General features: G+C 42.8%; 1 protein-coding gene across 1 annotated transcript in view; it reads right to left on the bottom strand.

Moving 5' to 3' along the window:
* LOC111966403 (phosphatase and actin regulator 3-like) overlaps positions 1–21728 on the bottom strand; it is a 58582-nt gene that overhangs the window by 25560 nt on the left and 11294 nt on the right. The window contains exon 2 of the mRNA XM_023991006.2: positions 265–429. Within this exon, the coding sequence (XP_023846774.1) occupies positions 265–429 (165 nt within the window). The remainder of the gene's footprint in view (positions 1–264; positions 430–21728) is intronic.

Here is a 21728-nt window from a genome sequence, read left to right as displayed (position 1 = left end):
CATTATATCCATATATTCTAAAATGGCTTCCTTTCCTCATTTCCTTTCTTTCATGACCATGTACTGATCTGACAAATCTTGAGAGACCAATATGCAAAAGTCCTATTTGGGGTCATAATAAGTTGAGAGAGAAAGCCAATTTAAATCGTTGGGATATTACCCAAGTGCTTTTACTCATAATATGCTACGCCTGGCCTAACTTGGTAGGGAAGAGGAAAAGGTGAGTGTGCGTGTTTGTGTAGTTTACCGATGGGTCTCTCTCACCTGTGGAGCTCTGCTTCAGCTTCTCGTTTTTCTTTTTCCTCCACTTCCAGGGTTTGAAGATGCGCCCCAGGCTCGCCAGCTTGCTGTTGCGGCGGATGGGCGGGGTGTGCACCCCCAATACCAGGCAGCCACTATGTAGAACCCTCTGCTGGTCCATCACCTCCACTGCAACCAGGGCGAGAGGTGTGGGGGTAGACAGGGAGGATGGAGAGACAGGAGAGAGAGAAAAGAGAGAGTAGGAACGGAGTAAGGAAGGAAGGGGTAGAYACAGGGATGTGGKGAGATGGGTGAAGAAGAGAGGTATGGGTAGGAGGAAAGAAATGTGTTAACATTTAAATATGCAAATAATCCCATCATATGAGCATTTCATGGTTTGGCAAATCATGCCATGGTGTCATTGTTCACTCAATGCATACGTAAATGAAACGTATTTCAATTCAATAGAAATAACAAAGAGAGAAAATAGTTTATGAACAACGAGAACGTGCCATCCATATGTCTCATATGGTTTTCCCCTTTAAGACTTGAGGAGAAACCCTAAAGCAAGACTCTACAGCTGCTAAAGATGGAGCACCAAATAGAAAAGCCACAGCTCCCAAGAGAAAAACAGGTGCATCAACCCAAACAAGTTTCTCATGAAGGCATAAGCAGAGTATGTACAGAAAAACTGCATCGCTGATAATCTTGCTCCATCTATTAGTCTGATGTGATGAACTGACTGTGGTGACTGATTTGACATTCCCACATCAAGAGCTCCTCAACATCAGAAGGGAACACGGATTTCAATAAATGACTGCATGAGTGACACGGCCACGCGCCCACACAACAGCTATACTGACTTACATGCGTMCGGACTGTCATGTTGTATTAACATTCAATCTCAAACAGAGGACATATATTCAAATGTACAGTAAATAGACCAGAAAAAAATCCAGGCAGAAAACAGTGCGACTAAACCCACTACAACAGGAACAGGCAGGAGGCAGACATTTTGGTTTCTTTATTCAGCAGAGGTGGCAGTTTAATCAAAACGGGGAAATGACCTCAGTTCACTGAGGCTCTGTGTGAGTAGAGTGGGAGAGAGGGAGGGTGGATAGAGCCCCGATACTGTAAGCGACACAATATTCTTTCTTCTTACAAACTCATGGCCTGGGGATGGGATGTGGGGGAGGAGCGGGCTCTGGCATTGGACCCCAAATAAATGGGGAAACACCAGCACACCACGGAATCCAGGTCAAGCCTGAAGACGTGCAGCGGCGAGCATTAGCACAGCGCGCTTAGAAAAGGGGGGAGAAGGAGAATGGGGGGGTTGGACCATTGCTGTTTCCATGGCGACCACATCCAGATGCTGCAGTCAGTCGGTGGAGAGGAGCCCCCTCAGAGGCAGAGCAGTCCAAGTGCATCCAAGGAAGAGGGTAAGCAGCGTGGAGGAGGTCTGAGTAGAAAAGGGGAGGGGGACAGGAGTAGAGAGGGGGGGGGATTCCAGGCTGTTGCCATACGGAAGGAGAATCTCCAGCAGCCAATCAGAGCCCAGCAATTCATAATGTATATCAAGTATTTTTTTTAATGGTTTAAAAAATGTAGTCACATAACATTGAATTTGGAGAAAGCTCAGCCTTTTTTTCAAAGGATGGGGATATATATATAAAAAAAAATGATAAATTTCCATCATGAAAGGTCTGTGATGAACAATACTATTTAAATGAATATGCTGACGTAAACTTTGGGTTCATTAAATCCATGTATCGTGTTTAGGCAGCACACCTTTTCTTTGCAGTCCAACAAACAGTGTGTATTGGCTAGCAGACTAATAGCCTATACAAGCACGAGAAGTCTGGAACACTTTAACTGTAAAGTTTAGATTAAATACATTTTGTGGGGAAAAAAGGGGGAATTCTAATTGTTTGCAGCATTAGAGTCCAATGATTTTCATAGTATATGGTGCATAAAGTATTCTAGTTCTCAGACTTGCTAGATGTTTTATATTATGTAGACAGTCGCCATGTTACCTAATGATACTGAGGATTCAATAAAGAATCATAGTCTACTAAACTCAGGGATTCGATAAATAGTCCAATTCTACTAAACCACTGTGCATGTCACTGGGGAGGGACCCCACCCTGTTAAACCATGCTGTCAGCAAATTCAAAACCGGAATTTTAACCAGCAAGCCTGCTCTGTATAGCTCCACAGCCAGCCACTCATCCTGTAGTCTTTTACTGAGGAAGTAAGGAGAACAAAGCAAATGTCATTATGATAGTCACTCATGGAAATATGAGAGGACAGATTCMAAATATTTTAACATTTAAAAGATGTTAGTATTTTAGGGGGGTAGATGTAGCTATCTTTATTGCTAGCTGAATATCTGATGATACATTCTGTTTTCCTGTGACTTAGTGTCTTTTTGATTCAAGGCCAAGTGCACAATCAAGTGTGACGGTCAGATATAGAGCAAAATAGATATTTTCATGCGTGACTGACAGTGTTGTGAGAGGTTACTGCTGTACCGTCACAATAAAACAATGAAAAAATATGCCTTATTATGTTGTAATGAATACCCTTTAGTGTGGATGCTATGGTAAGGGTTCTTCAAATTGTGGAATTAGTTCCAATGGTAACTCCCTCACTTTTCACACACTTGAAGACCAGGGTTGTGTTCATTTGAAGCCAGAAGGAGGCTAGTATCAGCTACATTTATGCCTTTACTAGACTATGGGGATATTTTATATATGAATGCTTCCGCTCAGTGTTTGAGATCAATTGACACTCTTTACCATGGCACTTTGAGATTTATTTTAAACTGCAAAACCCTTACGCACCACTGCACTTTGTATACCAGGGTTGGCTGGCCTTCTCTAGTCACTCGTAGGCTCAGTCACTGGTATACTTCTATTTACAAAGCCATTTTTGGGTTTACTACCTTTTTATTTGGSCATTTTTATTGTTCAGAAATGTGGTGGGTACTCTCTTTGTTCGCTGGACTTTATCCTGCTAACTGTTCCAAATGTCCSAACTGAATTTGGTAAAAGGTCTTTTATGTACTCTGCGCCATCTTGGAACARCTTACAAAATAATTTTGAACTGGAAGAACTTGTCCCGATTGGTGTTTTTTAAATCACTGATGAAAGATTGAGGCTGATTCCCTGACCTYTCAATGTTTTTAATTTGCGGTTTTTGATTTTGTTATACTCTTGTGAATTCTATGGTCTTTACTAGATTACTTGTAGTTTTTCATGTTGTTTGTCTGTAATTTTTGTAATGACTTGGTGCTGCCTATCTTGGCCAGGACGCTCTTGAAAAAMAGATTTTAAATCTCAATGAGCCCTTCCTGGTTAAATAAAGGTTAAATAAATAAATAAATAAAATTTTGGGCACCAAACAGAAGAAAACTGACAAAAACCAGGAGGGACTACTTGAATTTGCAAATCATTATAAAATGTTCTCAGTTGCGTGCCCCAATGAACATGACCCTGCTCTGTATTTGGTCCTACTTAACCTGCCATATCACACTCATTCATAACATTAAATCTCCAACAAATAATTGGAATTAATTTACAACTGTCTATCTAATGCCAAAAGTCAACAGACATAAAACATGGCTGACATAGTATGACAGACACGGTTGTACCTAACGTCTGCTGTTCTAAGGTGGAATTGAAAGGTGGMCTGTTCATAGGTGCAATTATATTATAAACAGCCTTATGTCCGTATTACAAGGGCATTGTTGAAGTGCACTTCGTGTTGCAATGTCACAGTCGGTGGAGGTCAGACTCACACGATACACACACATAGCTTGTAGAGTAACCTAACGTAGCAGGTGTAAAAGACATGCCTGAAACTAGATCCCCTACATACTGGTCTTGACGAGAAGGGGAAAAAATGCCGGGGGAGGTTCTCTTCTGCACTYTTCAACCAATCCAGTAAATGCGGAGGAGTTAAGATGGAGTGTCACCTTGTTAATGTCCAAAAGTGGAAGTCGTGTCACAGGATCTTTCCATTTCCCCTGAAAACCTGGCTGTTGGGGACTCGACAGAGGCTACTTGTAGAGTAACATGGCTCCAATCCCACAGTGAAAACTAATGGATCAAAACAACTCCAGAAATCCATTCACAGCTCAGGATATGGCTATGTCTAGAGATTGTCAATGGCTTCATCATGCCCTCTGATAGGCCAGGTGGAATTGTCACCATATCACTTTCACCTATCCAATTGTCTCAGATATATCCAAGTGTATAGGGGGTAGGGGCTAGCAGTTGATTTGGMATTCAGGGTCTTCTCAGTTCAGTCCTGACTCCTGTTCAAAGCTACTTTCCATCACCCCATTTTTCCTTCACCAGGGGGACTAACAATGTGCCCTTGAACAGGCCACCTCCTTACCCACTGCCATGCCAGCTAACCTCCTCAGTTACACACACACACACACACACACACACCTCCCCCGGCACTGCAACTTTGCTGCCATCTGTCCATGGCCTACCGCCTACGGGGTGTCCACAATCAGAGCACACAGCTAACTACCAGAACACACACAGAGAAACATAGAGACAGAGCGAGAAAGACTGACTGTGTCAATGCTTCCTAGTGAGCAGCCACACAGTTATTTAAGAGGGAAAGTGATCTGATCGAGACTAGAGAGCACCTGCAACACAAAGGAAGGTGCTGAGTTCAGAGCCAGCTGGTCTCTATGAAGAGTGGAGTGTCCACACTAGCAACTGGTTGGTCAATGCATCACTTATATCTTTGCTATTGCTTAGCACTGAATTGAATGATAACATCGTATAAATGGCAAATATAGTTACAGGGAATAAAAAMGTATCAAACCCCCACTAAACCAATTACTAAACCGTTTTAAACAGTAGACCCTTCCATACAAAGCTATTTTGAGTTGCATCCTTATGCAAAGTCAATGGGTGAGTGGATGTTGTATGTGAGATCGAGCTAAATCACAAATATCATCTACATGTATTCTACTCCTTGGCCTGTATTCATAAAGCGTCTTAGAGTAGGAGTGCTGATCTGGGATCAGGTCCCCGGTGTCTGTGTAATCTTAATTAATTAGGATCTAAAAAGGCATTGATATAAAGGCAATCCTACTTTGAGACGCTTTATGAATACGGCCTGGACTTAAGAGATTCTGCATTGAATATGCTTTTCAGTTCAGGAGTAGACTTACCTAAATCAGCTGAATAACTATTCCGGAGTCTGAGAACCCGGCCTTATGTGTGGTATTCTCATATGTGTGGGCTACTGGCTTTAAGAAACAATGTCAGCAATGAGAGCAGCCAATAGTAAGTGCCCGAGGGCCTTGTTTGTTACCATATGTTTGAGTTAAGAATGAGGACTGGTGGGGGAGTACACAAATAGACCGACTACTGCAGGRAGCCTCACAAAGAAACACTTCGATGTAAAACGATCAAGTCCTGTTTTACATCGTTTCAAGTAAAGAACACTTCGGATCAAGTCCTGTTTGTATGTCTTTTCGAGGAGGCTTATTTCTGCCCTTTGTCTTGTATCTGCATAGGATAAGCGCTACGTTGGTTATGATTTTGACACACACAAGGCATATGCATATACTGTACACAAACACGGATGTATACACGCAAATACATGTGCACGCACGCACCCACAATTTGTCTCATGGCCTGAACCTGGCATGCTGCTTTAAGGTTAAATRACGTAACATATAGATGTAGGATCTTAATTTGGTCACTCTTTTGTTGCTGTATTTGAGTTAAAAGGCTTCTAAAGTTTGTAATTTCCAATTTCAGACTTGATTTGCCCTAACAAAAAATGTATCTACACCTACAAAAAAATGTATTAATGATAATCCACATAATAATTCACATTTCCTGTTGCTGCAGGATTATTTTCCTGCTGTAGCAAACTGGTTCAAATTAAGATCCTACATCTGTACACTCTTAGGAAAAAAAAGGTGCCATCTAGAACCTAAAACGGTTCTTCGGCTGTCGCAATAGGAGAACTCCTTGAACACTTTTTGGTTCCAGGTAGAACACTTTTGGGTTCCCTGTAAAACCCTTTCCACAGAGGGTTCTACAGTACATGGAACCCAAAAAGGTTATCCTAATAGGGACAGCCCTTTTGGAAGTGTACTGTACACACTGACCATGGGCTGGTCTTTGACAAGGAAATAGTAAGGAAATCAATTCACACACAGTAAGGTCACACACTGATCATACCACCCTAAGGATCCAGCATCTCCCTGAAAGCAAACAGATTAAAACCAGTTGGATGTAGCTAGTCGTGCTAAAAGTGTATTTCGTGCCCAACTCCTGTCACTCACACAATAGGCTCAGGCACTAAGAATAGATCTGTATCGAGAGAGAGAGCACCCTCAGCTCTTTGGTTTCAAATAGTCAAGTGTCTGTTCATGTCTGTGACTAAACATAAAAAGAGGATGCAGGACATAAAAAATAAAATAAAAGATAATACTGACTAATGGACAAGTCTGCCCCCTGAAAATGTAATTGCCTCTGTATAATGAATAGAGCACCACATACTTTAGGTTTTCAGATTTCTTGTGAATGGTGGTGGTTTCGGTCTACTTGGCAGTTGTACACTAGCAGGCTCAGGTGGGTGTGTGCTCTTGTGTAATTTATTGCAGTTATTCCGCTGATTTAGGTCAATGCCTGAAAGAGCATGTGTGTGTGTGTGCYCATGCAGAATTGTGCGGGTGTGTTAGGGTTATGCACATTTGTGTAGCAGTTGAAACATACTTGTATGTGTGGAATGGGCCTGCGTGTGTAGGTGTGTGGTGTGCACATACCGGTGCGTGTGTATGCGTTCAGTACGCGTATACTGTATGTGTGCGGAATGGCTTCCATTGGGCCCTTTACAGGCAACACTGTACTGGCAGTCTACTACTACAGCGTCATGGTCGCTTAGGCAGAATAGACAGAGGGAGGCGCACAGAACTCCCCACTGCTGACATTTTAGTGATACATTCAGAACCAGTCAAAAGTTTGGACACACCTCATTCAAGGGTTTTTCTTTATTTGTACTATTTTCTGCATTGTAGAATGATAGTGAAGACATCAAAACTATGTAATAACAAATGGAATCATGTAGTAACCKKKAAAAAATGTTTTTAAAGTTAAACTAATCAAAATAGATTTTATATTTTAGATTCTTCAAAGTAGCCATCTCTGCATGTTTGGGAGTGAAGGTAAAGCAGCCAACAAGTGCTCAGCATGTGGGAACTCCTTCAAGACMGTTGGAAAAGCATTCTAGGTGAAGCTGGTTGAGAGAATGCCAAGAGTGCAAAGCTGTCATCAAGGCAAATGGTGGCTACTTTGAAGAATCTCAAATATAAAATATACTTTCATTAGTTTAAACACCTTTTTGGTTACTACATGATTCCATATGTGTTATTTCATAGTGTTGATGTCTTCACTATTATTCTACAATACAGAGAATAGTAAAAACAAAGAAAAATCCTGGAATGAGTAGGATTTCAAACTTTTGACTGGTACTGTAAGTGGAATGGTTCTGATTCATACTGGTTTAACAGGTCACATACATCCACAAATAAGAACAGCTTAAGAAATYAGTTGAGCAGTGAAAAATAATATATTGACAGTCACGCCACTATATGCAAGTACAGTACTACCTTGTTATGAGCTAAAGTGCGTCTCTGAATAAAAATGTATTTAAAAAAAATCATCTGGATTGCAATGCTTTATAACTCAACAAACACATGCACCAAAAAAGAGCATGGCAAATTCAGTTGGACATAGAATACAGCAGGCAGTAGAAAAGCGTTAGTGAGCAAATGCTTCGCTTTCACAGARAGTAAGTACATAACTGTATTAATGGCAAGTGTGCGTGTGCATGCGGTGTGCATTCGTGTGTGTGGTGAATGTGCGTGTCAGCAACGTGTCTGGTTTGCCATAAGAAGACAGATACATGACCTGAGTGGGTTGGGAGAACAAACCCGTGTTTGTACATATAGACAGATAAAATCTCTCTCCCTACCTCTTTKTCCTAACAGTCACAACCAATAATGTATATAAACCCCAGATTGCTGATGCTATGAATTGTCCATTGAAAGCAGTGGAAGCTGCTGAGGGGAGGACGGCTTATAATAAGGGCTGGAACGGCGCGAATGGAATGGCATCAAACATATGGATTCCGCTCCAGCCATTTGCACYAGCCCGTTCTCCCCAATTAAGGTGCCACCAACCTCCTCTGATTGAGAGGGTTTGAAGCCACTGGTCAGCCATATTGGCACTCCCCAGTAACAGCAGTTCTCAATAGGAATGAATGGAATTCTACAGTATTTCAATTCAATGTTTCAAGGATGATAAAATTAAGTATTTTTTGTTTCAGTGGGGACCGTAACATMAGCATTCTAAAAATATGTATATTTTAAGGAAAATATTGAATATGTTTTTTTTTTTGTATGTTTAGCTCACATAATATTACGCTGAACAAAAATATAAAAACGCAACATGCAACAATTTCAAAGATTTTACAGAGTTACTTTCCTTAGTTCATAAGGAAATCAGTCAATTTAAATAAATTCATAATGCACTAATCTATGGATTTCACATAACTGGGAATACAGATATGAATCTATTGATCACTGATACCTTAAAATTATTTTATTTTTTAAGTTAGTATCTGGTGTGACCACCATTTGCCTCGTGCAGCGCGACACATCTCCTTCGCATAGAGTTGATCAGGCTGTTGATTGTGGCCTGTGGAATGTTGTCGCACTCCTCTTCAAATGGCTGTGCAAAGTTGCTGGATATCGGCGGGAACTGGAGCAGGCTGTCGTACACATCAATCCAGAGCATCCCAAACATGACATGTGTGGTGAATATGCAGGCCATGGAAGAACTGAGACATGTTCAGCTTCTGGGAATTGTGTACAAATCATTGCGGCATGGGGCTGTGCATTATCATGCTGAAACATGAGGTGATGGCGGCAGATGAATGGCACGACAATGGGCCTCAGGATCTCGTCACGGTATCTCTGTGCATTCAAATTGCCATAGAGAAAATGCAATTGTGTTTGTTGTCCGTAGCTTATGCCTGCTCATACCATAACCCCACCGCCACCATGGGGCACTCTGTTCACAACGTTGACATCAGCAAACCGCTAGCCCACACGACACCATACACGCTGTCTGCCTGGTACAGTTGAAACCGAGAGCACACTTCTCCAGCGTGCCATTGACCATCGAAGATGACATTTGCCCACTGAATTCAGTTACAACGCCGAACTGCAGTCAAGACCCTGATGGGGAAGATGAGCGTGCAGATGAGCTTCCCTAAGATGGTTTCTGACAGGTTTGCAGAAATGATTTTGTTGTGTAAACGCACAGATTCATCAGCTGTCCGGGTTGATCATCTCAGACAGTCAGTTGAGGAAGGCAGATGTGGAGGCCATGGGCTGATGTCGTTACACATGGTCTGTGGTTGWGAGGCCGCTTGGACATTCTGCCAAATTCTCTAAAACGATGTTGGACACGGCTTATGGTAGAGAAATGAACAYTAAATTKTCTGGCAACAGCTCTGGTGGACATTCCTGCAGTCAGCATGCMAATTGTATCCTCCCTCAAAACTTGAGACATCTCTCGCTCACCCAATGGGCGTAAATCTTGGTCTGTAGTTATATGTCAACTAACCCTTGTTCTCTCACTTGCTGTTTTTCAGCAAAAGTTTTRGATAAACCATCCACCAGCTATCAGGCCAGTCATTGGAACTCCTTTCCCACAGTGGGGAGTTTCGATGTCAYCAGCCCCACATAGGGCTACCTGCCATCACATCATCTAGCTCCAAAGATCTTCCCTCAGAGACYAGGCCATTCCCCAACCTATTTAATAAAATGTCATGTTACATTATGTCTGTTGTTCATTCAGCTAAGCCTGTACTCGATCGAAGTTCGATTAGGCCTAAAGCTAACCTGTACTGAGGGGTKATTTTTTCATGTACTCCAGTCTAAAGCCTGGCCTATGGGTTCAGGGCCCGTATTCACAAAGTGTCTTAGAGTAGGTGTACAGCTCTAGCATCCGTTTTTTCACTTCATACCATGATGAATAAGACAGGGGGGACTTCATCCTAAATCAGTACTCCTACTCTGAGAAGCTTTGTGAATACCAGCCCAGGAGTGCCACTGCAATGCGAGTGTTTCGCTCTCTCTCCATGGTGCTGAAAGAATACAGAATGCCCACCATCCATACAATGCTGGTATACCTCACACACACACACACACACACACACACACACACACACACACACAACTGCCCTGCATTCTCCCACGTACTCCAAACAGTCCGGTGAGACAATGAATAGATAGATTAATCTCCCTTACAACCAAAGTCCTTCTATTACTGTCATCTGATACAGCCATGTATTTAATTTACCATCTCAAGAGAGGGCCTGTAAGGATCGTTGTGTTCAATACTGCTCTACTGTAAGTGCTTATCAAGCTAACAGTTACTCTGAAAGGGCTTCCTCTACTCTCCCTCTGTAATGATTTGATGTTGGCATCCCTTGAGTGGCTGGGAAGTCTGTCTACCTCTTCTACCTAGTCCGCCTTGGGCTCATTGTTCTTTTTCAGTCCTCCCCCTCTCCTTCTCTCTATAGCCTTGTGTTCCCAGCCCAGACACTGTTTATTTGAGTAAGGGACTGGGGAGTTCCCTCTCCCTTGATCATCTATCTCTGACAGAATCACACACATCGTCGGAGTGGGAAACTCTGGCTATACATGGACGGGTGAATCCTAACTTCCACTTAAGGGGAATTTTCACTTAGTCATGCATACATTTCAAATGGTAGGCTAGAAGTGAAAATTCAACATAAATGGGAGTTAGGGTTGGCCTCTAATACCAGCCAAAACCAAGTGTGTGGGGGGCTCATTAGTCTACATGTTCACTCTCCTCATCCTCATTGATTGGAAAGGGCTGGATAGGTGAAAGTGTAACAGTGTTGCTTCCGTCTCTCTCCTCACCCCAACCTGGGCTTGAATCAGAGACCCTCTGCACACATCAAAAACAGTCACCCTCAGAGTATCGTTACTTATCGCTCCACAAAAACTGCAGCCCTTGTAGAGCAAGGGAAACAACTACCTCAAGGTTCTCAGAGCCAGTGACGTCACCGATTGAAACGCTATTAGCGTGCACCTCTAACTAGCTAGCCATTTCACACCGGTTACAAAAGCAACCTCCTACCAAGCCTCCAGTGGGCTTCAATTGTACCATATGGTTTTCACCGATCCAAGATTTTGTTTTGGATTAGAAAATGACTAATGAAATTATACAAGGAAAAAAATAGAAGAATACCAGAGCATGGTATTGGTACACAACCCCCAAAATTTGATGATTGATGTCGATGAATACGGAAACTATCCAATAGACCTCAGGTAACTTTTAATACAAGTGTCTATTTACAACAGCTTCACAGTCTATCCCTCAATGTAGGCCAGATAGCCCAGGAGGGCAATTCTACAGTAGCTCTCTGGCTTTTCACACAGGCAGAGGTGGTCTTCTCCTCTGTTGTGCAAGGGCCAAAACTATAATTTTCCTCATTGATTGGAAAGGGCTGGATAGGTGAAAGTGTAACAGTGTTGCTTCCACCTCTCTCCTCAACCCAACCTGGGCTTGAATCAGAGACCCTCTGCACACATCAAAAACAGTCACACTCAGTCACCCTCAAAGCATGGATTGCTGTCAAACCTTGTCCATAAACTGCTTACAGGGTAAGAAAACCAATGTCTAAATTTGTAATTTGGTTGAACTATCCCTTTAACACATGACAGGTGTTTCACTTTGCTCGGGTCCTAGTTCCAAGACAGTCTCACAGGGCTATCGCTGAACTGCCTGGCTGCTTTCCCACTCAGTCTGATTCCGGCTGTGATTTTTCGGTATTGCGCAAGCTCAGGCAGTCGTGCTAGTTCTCCAACAAACACGTTCCCAAGCACATGTATACGTATGGACGCACACACAAARTTATGCACATGCGCGCAAATACACACACACCAATGCTTATTCCCTGTCATTTGGCACAGTTCGCACACTGTCAAATGCCTAATCTGCATCCACAACCTCAGGGAATTAGCATAAGGAAAGGGAAAGGGGGATACCTAGTCAGTCGTTCAACTGAAATGTGTCTTCCGCATTTTACCCAAACCCTCAGAATCAGAGAGGTTTGGGGGGCTGCCTTAATAGACATCCAGTCTTCAGCGCCTGGGGAACAGTGGGTTAACTGCCTTGCTCAGGGGCAGAACGACAGATTTGTAACTTGTCAGCTCAGGGATTCGATCCAACAACATTTCAGTTACTGTCCCAATGCTCTAACCACCAAGGCTTGTTGTTGCCGTTTCATTTTCATGTGTGGAGAAGACAGAGATCCCACAGTGAGCTGTGCCCGACCAGGCATACACTAACAGTTTGTCCCATTTACCTCACTTGCAGCTCTTGTAATTACAGTGTCCCAGTACAACATGCAGTAATGTTACAGTACAAGTTGAAAGGTAAGAACACAGTGTGGTATGGTGTCAGTGTGGACAGTATGATAGCAGTGATGATCAATGTTCCCTCTAAAACTGCACTCGCGGAGCGCGCACCTCCACCACGACTGCAGCGCAGAAGAAATGCCACGCAGAGACTCAAGAGATTGAACTTCACCCATTAGTTTGCACAATATAGATTWACGTTTTTTCTGTGATCGAAGCAACATTATACCAGACCCTTTTCAATGCAACAAAACAAATCTAACTTTGCAAGACTGAGTTTGGTTTTGTTGTAGTTAGAGCCACGCAAAGGAGTATAATTCTATTGGCGGTGTAGATCACAAGCGGCCTTTCGATCACCTGCGAGTGAATGCGCTTTRCAGATCAGATGAGATCAGAGCCGCGTGTGTACACATTTGTTGATATTATTTGCTTGTTAGTGAGGTATTAGCTCAGTCATAGATAATTATTAGGTCAGCAATGGGGAGTTACTGCTTTCTACAAGGGGACACAAAACGTGTAGGCTACATTTCGAGCGGTCTTAGAAAAGCAAGTCGTGTAAAAAGCTTACGTCTTCCTGATTAAAGGAGGAGCGTTGCATTTTGACACAGTCTTGAATATGCAAATAATCCAACGGGCAGAGGGGTTGCCTACATTGTCTAATTATCTGTATGGTAATAATAATTAATTGTAAAGTGGTTTCTTGCATCATACAACACAATGTAATTCACAGCCTCAGTGTTCACTGTAAACGCGCACGAAGTTGCACAAAATGTTCACAATTCAAGTTTCTGCTCACAAGACCTAAAATTAGCTCAGGGCTCCCAAACATTAGAGGGAACATTGGTGGTGATAATCATGTGACAGATGCTGTAGATGGTCCTATGGACTTACTCTTATTGACCAAGCTGTGATGAGCTGTACATATGTAGGATCTTCAGGATTTTAGCCAGTTTGCCACAGCAGGAAAATAATCCTACAGCAACAGGAAATGTGAATTATGTGGATTGTAATTAATGGAAATTTTTGTAGGTGTTGATACGTTTGTCATAAAAGAAAATTAAGGCTAAAATTTCAAAGTGGAAATTACAAACTTCATCAGCCTTCTTAAACCTCAAATACATACATTACAAATGTCCTTGCATTGCAGGAAAGTTATCCTGCAACAGAGTGATCAAATGAAGATCCACAGGCATTGTGACAAGTTGAGAAGAGACATCACTCACTTCGAAAGTAGATGCTACATTTACAACCAACTGATGAAATGTATGTCCATGGACAAAGTGTACAAGTCGTGGCCCAGATCGCTCATGAAAAAGYAACGTTTAATACTTCTTCAGGATTGATTGGTCCCCTGCGGGACGGTTGAGCTAACGTAGGCTAATGCGATTAGCATGAGGTTGTACGTAACAAGAACATTTCCCAGGATATAGGCATATCTGATATGGGCAGAAATATTAACAAGAATTTAAGCTAACTGCACTGTCCAATTTACAGTAGCTATTACAGTGAAATAATACCATGCTATTGTTTGAGGAGAGTGCACAGTTTTGAACATGAAAAGGCACATTTGGGCAGTCTTAATACAGCATTTTGAACAGAAATGCAATGGTTCATTGGATCAGACTAAAACTTTGCACATACACTGCTGCCATCTAGTGGCCGATATATAAATTGCACCTGGGCTGGAATAATACATTATGGCCTTTCTCTTGCATTTCAAAGATGGTACAAAAATAAAATTCAAAAAACGTTTTTTTTCTTTTCTTTGTATTATCTTTTACCAGATCTAATATGTGACATTCATCTACATTACTTTCACATTTCCACAAACGTCATAGTGTTTCCTTTCAAATGGTACCAAGAAAATGCATATGCTTGCTTCAGGGCCTGAGCTACAGGCAGTTAGATTTGGGTGTCATTTTAGACGAAAATTGAAAGAAAGGAGCAGATCCTTATGAGATTTTAACCTGCATGGGATTCATTTTTGCTATTCCTTAGGAGTTCCTCTAGTAAGTGTTTCTCCTGCCTCTAGGGAGAATATGAGTGACTCAAGAGGGAAATTAAGAGATTTTTTGCTGCAACAAACAGGTGGCCTTGACTGACTTCCTGGTTTTGGCCCGGCCGAGATMAATGAGTCGCGAGCTGACAGCTTCGTGAATTACAGCTCTAGTTCCATTATAGAAATGTGATTAAAGGAATAGTTCACCCAAAGTCCATCATTGATGAATTGTTTTGTTACCTTGGAAATAGTCTAGGCGGCCTATGGGCTATCAATCAGTGTGTCGATTTAAGACGCAACATGTAAAGTGTTGGTACCATGTTTCATGAGCTGAAATAAAATATCCCAGAAATGTTTCATATGCACAAAAAGCTTATTTCTCTCAAATGTTCGGCCCATTTTTTTATTTTTACATACCTGTTAGTGAGCATTTCTCATTTGCCAAGATAATCCATCCACCTGACAGGTGTGGCATATCAAGAAGCTGATTAAAACAGCATGATCATTATACAGGTGCACCTTATGCTGGGGAGAATAAAATGCCATTCTAAAATGTGCAGTTTTGTCACACAGCACAACATATGTCTCAAGTTGAGGTAGCGTGCAATTGGCGTGCTGACTGCAGGAATGTTCACCAGAGCTGTTGCCAGAGAATTGAATGATAATATCTCTACTATAAGCCACCTCTCCAATGTCGTTTCAGAGAATTTGGCAGTACGTCCAACAGGCCTCACAACCGCAGACCATGTGTATGGCGTTGTGTGGGTGAGCGGTTTGCTGATGTCAATGTTGTGAACAGAGTGCCCCATGGTGGCGGTGGGGTTATGGTATGGGCAGGCATAAGCTACGGACAACGAACACAATTGCATTTTATCGATGATAATTTGAATGCACGGAGATACCGTGATGAGTTCCTGAGGCCCATTGTCATGCCSTTCATCCGCCGCCATCACCTCATGTTTCAGCATTATAATGCACGGCCCCATGTCACAAGGATCAGTACACAATTCCCAAAAGCTAAAAATTTCCCAATTTTTCTATGGCTCCCATACTCACCAGACATGTCATCCATTGAGCATGTTTGGGATTCTCTGGATCGWTGTGTACGACAGCCTGTTCCAGTTCCCACCAATATCCAGCAACTTCACACATCAATTGAAGAGTGGGAAAACATTCCACAGACCACAATCAGTCTGATCAACTCCATGCGAATCAGATGTGTCGCGCTGCAGGAGGCAAATGGTGGTCCCACCAGATACTGACTGGTTTTCTGATCCAAGCCCCTACCTTTTTCTTAATGTCCAACAGTTGCATATCTGTATTCCCAGTCATGTGAAATCCATAGATTAGGGTCTAATTTATTTATATGAACTGCATGTTGAGTTTATATTTTTGGTCAGTGTATCTACAGCTATCTACCCATCTGCATGTCTGTCTGCCCATCTGTCMGTTTGTCAACCCACCAAGTCCTCCAGTTAAATGAGTCCCAGGGTACAGCCGCTAGATCTAAATGAGATGGGAAGAGACAGTCAGAGAGTGGCCTCCCTCCCACCCTGTAGTGGCCGTGCTCTTTTCAGCAGCCACTTAGCAACACAAGGGATGAGTCATATCCTGCTTCTGGCTCGTCAATTACCCTGACATGGCATGCAGCGAGAGTGTGGGTCACCCAACAGAGCAAGGTGCAGAGGAAGGCGGCACGATCAGGGTTACTGAGACACACTGAAGCAGCAGGATAGATAGTTGCCAAAGGGAGAGATGGAATGAATAAGAAAAATGGAGACGTGGGGAGGTGGTAAATAGAGAGAGTGTGGTGTAATGGAAAGTCATGGTSTAACTGAGGGACTCAAATCAAAATCAAATCAAAATGTATTGGTCACGTACAGTCGTGGCCAAAAGTTTTGAGAATGACACAAATATAAATTTTCATACTCCAGAATGTTATGAAGAGTGATCAGATGAATTGCAATTAATTGCAAAGTCATTCTTTGCCATGAAAATGAACTGACACCCCAAAAAACATTTCCACTGCATTTCAGCCCTGCCACAAAAGGACCAGCTGACATCATGTCAGTGATTCTCTCGTTAACACAGGTGTGAGTGTTGACGAGGACAAGGCTGGKGATCARTRMGTCAGGCTGATTGAGTTCGAATAACAGACTGGAAGCTTCAAAAGGAGGGTGGTGCTTGGAATCATTGTTCTTCCTCTGTCAAGCATGGTTACCTGCAAGGAAACACGTGCCATCATCKTTGCTTTGCACAAAAAGGGCTTCACAGGCAAGGATATTGCTGCCAGTAAGATTGCACCTAAATCAACCATTTATCTGATCATCAAGAATTTCAAGGAGAGCGGTTCAATTGTTGTGAAGAAGGCTTCAGGGCACCCAAGGAAGTCCAGCAAGCGCCAGGACCATCTCCTAAAGTTGATTCAGCTGCGGGATAGGGGCACCACCAGTACAGAGCTTGCTCAGGAATGGCAGCAGGCAGGTGTGAGTGCATCTGCACGCACAGTGAGGCGAAGACTTTTGGAGGATGGCCTGGTGTCAAGGGCAGCAAAGAAGCCACTTCTCTCCAGGAAAAACATCAGGGACAGACTGATATTCTGCAAAAGGTACAGGGATTGGACTGCTGAGGACTGGGGTAGTCATTTTTTCTGATGAATCCCCTTTCCGATTGTTTGGGGCATCCGGAAAAAAGCTTGTCCGGAGAAGACAAGGTGAGCGCTACCATCAGTCCTGTGTCATGCCAACAGTAAAGCATCCTGAGACCATTCATGTGTGGGGTTGCTTCTCAGCCAAGGGAGTGGGCTCACTCACAATTTTGCCTAAGAACACAGCCATGAATAAAGAATGGTACCAACACATCTTCCGAGAGCAACTTCTCACAACCATCCAGGAACAGTTTGGTGACGAACAATGCATTTTCCAGCATAATGGAGCACCTTGCCATAAGGCAAAAGTGATAACTAAGTGGCTCGGGGAACAAAACATTTATATTTTGGGTCCATGGCCAGGAAACTCCCCAGACCTTAATCCCATTGAGAACTTGTGGTCAATCCTTAAGAGGTGGGTGGACAAACAAAACCCCACAAATTCTGACAAACTCCAAGCATTGATTATGCAAGAATGGGCTGCCATCAGTCAGGATGTGGCCCAGAAGTTATTTGACAGTATGCCAGGACGGATTGCAGAGGTCTTGAAAAAGAAGMGTCAACACTGCAAATATTGACTCTTTGCATCAACTTCATGTCATTGTCAATAAAAGCCGTTGACACTTTTGAAATGCTTGTAATTATACTTCAGTATTCCATAGTAACATCTGGCAAAAATATCTAAAGACACTGAAGCAGCAAACTTTGTGGAAATTAATATTTGTGTCATTCTCAACTTTTGGCCACAACTGTACACAGATTTGCAGATGTATTATGCAGGTGCAGCGAAATACTTGTGTTTGTAGCTTCAACAGTGCAGTAATACCTAGCAAAAAGTAATACAAAAAATATATAAAACCTACTGAGGTGTGAATATCTYCTTAAATACATGTTGCYTTTATATTTTTGCTCAGTAGCATGTAGGTCACTTTCACAAAAATTYTCCAATTGAYAGAGTAGCGAAGCAAAGCATTTGGTTTCATTCAACTTACATTTATAATAGGCTACCACATTTCAGACACAAAACGTGCTAAACATGCTGTGGAAACGTGAACGAGCAGAATTAAGCTACAATCCGACAGTATTTCAAGTGTCACAGATAACTGGAGTTATCCACAAATTCCTATTAGTCTTAATGCCCGGTTTCTCTTTACAATTGCACTTGAAAGCAACTTTCTTTTTTTTAWACATGAAAAGACATAAGTGCAAGGCTACTAGCGTTGCTGTAACTTTCAGTCCATAGACTGCATGACTTGACTGACAGCACTGAGGACAAACAGGACTACTTCTAGTTCAGTGCTCCTGACTACAGGGCCAGGCTAGTGTCAGGATTTCTTTCCTACTGTAAGACATTTTCTCACTGCTGCCGTCCTGTCTTTTCCAGTAAGGACTTCACCATGGGCCTCAGATCAGAGGTATTTTCCTATTACCTCTTCCTACTGGCATTTGCTTTTCCACAAATAGGACTCGGGCTATATGTATCAAGCATCTCAGAGTAGAAGTGCTGATTTAGGTTCAGTTTTTCCTTTTAGATCACAACAAATAAGATTACATGGACAGGGGGGGACCTGATCTTAGATCAGCAGTCCTACTCTGAGACGTTATACATACGGCCCCTTATCTCCTTTATTTGGTGCCCTGGTTCTTAGGAGCAGGACGCAGAGAAAAGGTGCATGAAGTGGGAACTTAGTCAGGTGGGGGAAGAGGAGGCAGACAGGCAGCTCTTTGAACAGTATACCTGGGTCGTATTCATTAGGGCACACTGTACCAAAATGTTGTGCAACGGAAACCAAAAGAGTGTTTCTTATTGGACGACTTCAGATAGTACCTCCCAGTTTTGGACTGTTTTCTTCCTTTTAGTGAATATGACCCTGTTCTGTCCATTTTATGGAATAAAGAATGATAGTCTTCTAAGATTAAATAAATCTCTCCTTGAGTTATTGAGGGCTTCAACATATTTTATCATGAAATAGTCCACTATTGGAGGTTTTTCCTGTATGGGTAGGCCTTTTTTGGATTCCTGTCTTTGTTGTTGAGCACCGCTCTTACTTTCCTTTGTTGGTCTAAGTYCTGAGGCCTACCTGAACTTGCTGATCAATGAGCATTTTAACAGATTCTGAAGGGTTTGAATGGTGAGGTGTGTGCGTGAATGAGTGAAAGGTTTTATGGTATCATTTTTTTTGATAGTCCACAGTAGAGGGTTTATTGAAAGTTTTTAGATGTTCAACTAACTACTAGTATGTAGAGTCTTGCATACTGTCAAACTAAGTGTGGGGGCAAATTATTTTAGGCTTCTGATAAACTTCTCGTCTACATTCAGAGAGTGAATGGGACGGTAATGATGTGTGAGCGTGACTCAAACCTTTTACATCAGTAATCAAATTGTTTTCCTTCATAATAAAAGCACGCTTGGCAAACTGAGCAAGTATGCAAAAGAATCAGTCAGAAAATCGCAGTTTAAAATATCATATAATAATATATGCCATTTAGAGGATACTTTTAGCCAAAGCAACTTACAATCATGCATACATTCATTTTAAGTATGGGGGGTCCCAGGAATTAAACACAAAGCGCCATGCTCTACCAACTGAGCTACAGAGGATCTACATGGAGGAAGAGTATACGAGAAATTATCCAGAGTGCTTTGCAACTGCCAAGAGTTATCTGAAAAGAGAAACTCCAATGATACTCCACCTCATCTCAAGCACCTTTTTAGAGTAACTGCTCCTCTTGACTCAGAATTGGTGAGGTATGTTACAGACCTATATCCTATATCCAACTGTTCAACCTCTCCTTCGTATCATCTGAGATCCCCAAGGATTGGAAAGCTGCCGRGGTCATCCCCCTCTTCAAAGGGGGAGACACCCTGGACCCAAACTGTTACAGACCTATATCCATCCTCCCCTGCCTATCTAAGGTCTTCGAAAGCCAAGTCAACAAACAGATCACTGACCATCCCGAATCCCACCGTACCTTCTCCGCTGTGCAATCCGGTTTCCGAGCCGGTCACGGGTGCACCTCAGCCACGCTCAAGGTACTAAACGATATCATAACCGCCATCGATAAAAGACAGTACTGTGCAGCCGTCTTCATCGACCTYGCCAAGGCTTTCGACTCTGTCAATCACCATATTCTTATCGGCAGACTCAGTAGCCTCGGTTTTTCTAATTACTGCCTTGCCTGGTTCACCAACTACTTCGCAGACAGAGTTCAGTGTGTCAAATCGGAAGGCATGTTGTTCGGTCCTCTGGCAGTCTCTATGGGGGTACCACAGGGTTCAAWTCTCGGGCCGACTCTTTTCTCTGTATATATCAATGATGTTGCTCTTGCTGCGGGCGATTCCCTGATCCACCTCTACGCAGACGACACCATTCTGTATACTTCTGGCCCTTCCTTGGACACTGTGCCATCTAACCTCCAAACGAGCTTCAATGCCATACAACACTCCTTCCGTGGCCTCCAACTCCTCTTAAACGCTAGTAAAACCAAATGCATGCTTTCAACCGGTCGCTGCCTGCACCCGCACGCCCGACTAGCATCACCACCCTGGARGGTTCCGACCTAGAATATGTGGACATCTATAAGTACCTAGGTGTRTGGCTAGACTGCAAACTCTCCTTCCAGACTCATATCAAACATCTCCAATCCAAAATCAAATCTAGAGTCAGCTTTCTATTTCGCAACAAAGCCTCCTTCACTCACGCCGCCAAACTTACCCTAGTAAAACTGACTATCCTACCGATCCTCGACTTCGGCGATGTCATCTACAAAATAGCTTCCAARACTCTACTCAGCAAACTGGATGCAGTCTATCACAGTGCCATCCGTTTTGTTACTAAAGCACCTTATACCACCCACCACTGCGACCTGTATGCTCTAGTCGGCTGGCCCTCGCTACATGTTCGTCGTCAGACCCACTGGCTCCAGGTCATCTACAAGGCTATGCTAGGTAAAGCGCCGCCTTATCTCAGTTCACTGGTCACGATGGCAACACCCACCCGTAGCACGCGCTCCAGCAGGTGTATCTCACTGATCATCCCTAAAGCCAAAACCTCATTTGGCCGCCTTTCCTTCCAGTTCTCTGCTGCCTGCGACTGGAACGAATTGCAAAAATCTCTGAAGTTGGAGACTTTTATCTCCCTCAACAACTTTAAACATCTGCTATCTGAGCAGCTATCCGATCGCTGCAGCTGTACATAGTCCATCGGTATATAGCCCACCCAATTTACCTACCTCATCCCCATACTGTTTTTATTTATTTACTTTTCTGCTCTTTTGCAAACCAGTATCTCTATTTGCACATGATCATCTGATGATTTATCACCCCAGTGTTAATCTGC

The sequence above is a fragment of the Salvelinus sp. IW2-2015 genome, linkage group LG7 (genome assembly GCF_002910315.2).
Source record: "Salvelinus sp. IW2-2015 linkage group LG7, ASM291031v2, whole genome shotgun sequence".
NCBI classification, from domain to species: Eukaryota; Metazoa; Chordata; class Actinopteri; order Salmoniformes; family Salmonidae; genus Salvelinus; species Salvelinus sp. IW2-2015.
Note: the sequence above shows the minus strand (reverse complement) of the source record. Positions and strands in the feature narration are given on the sequence as shown.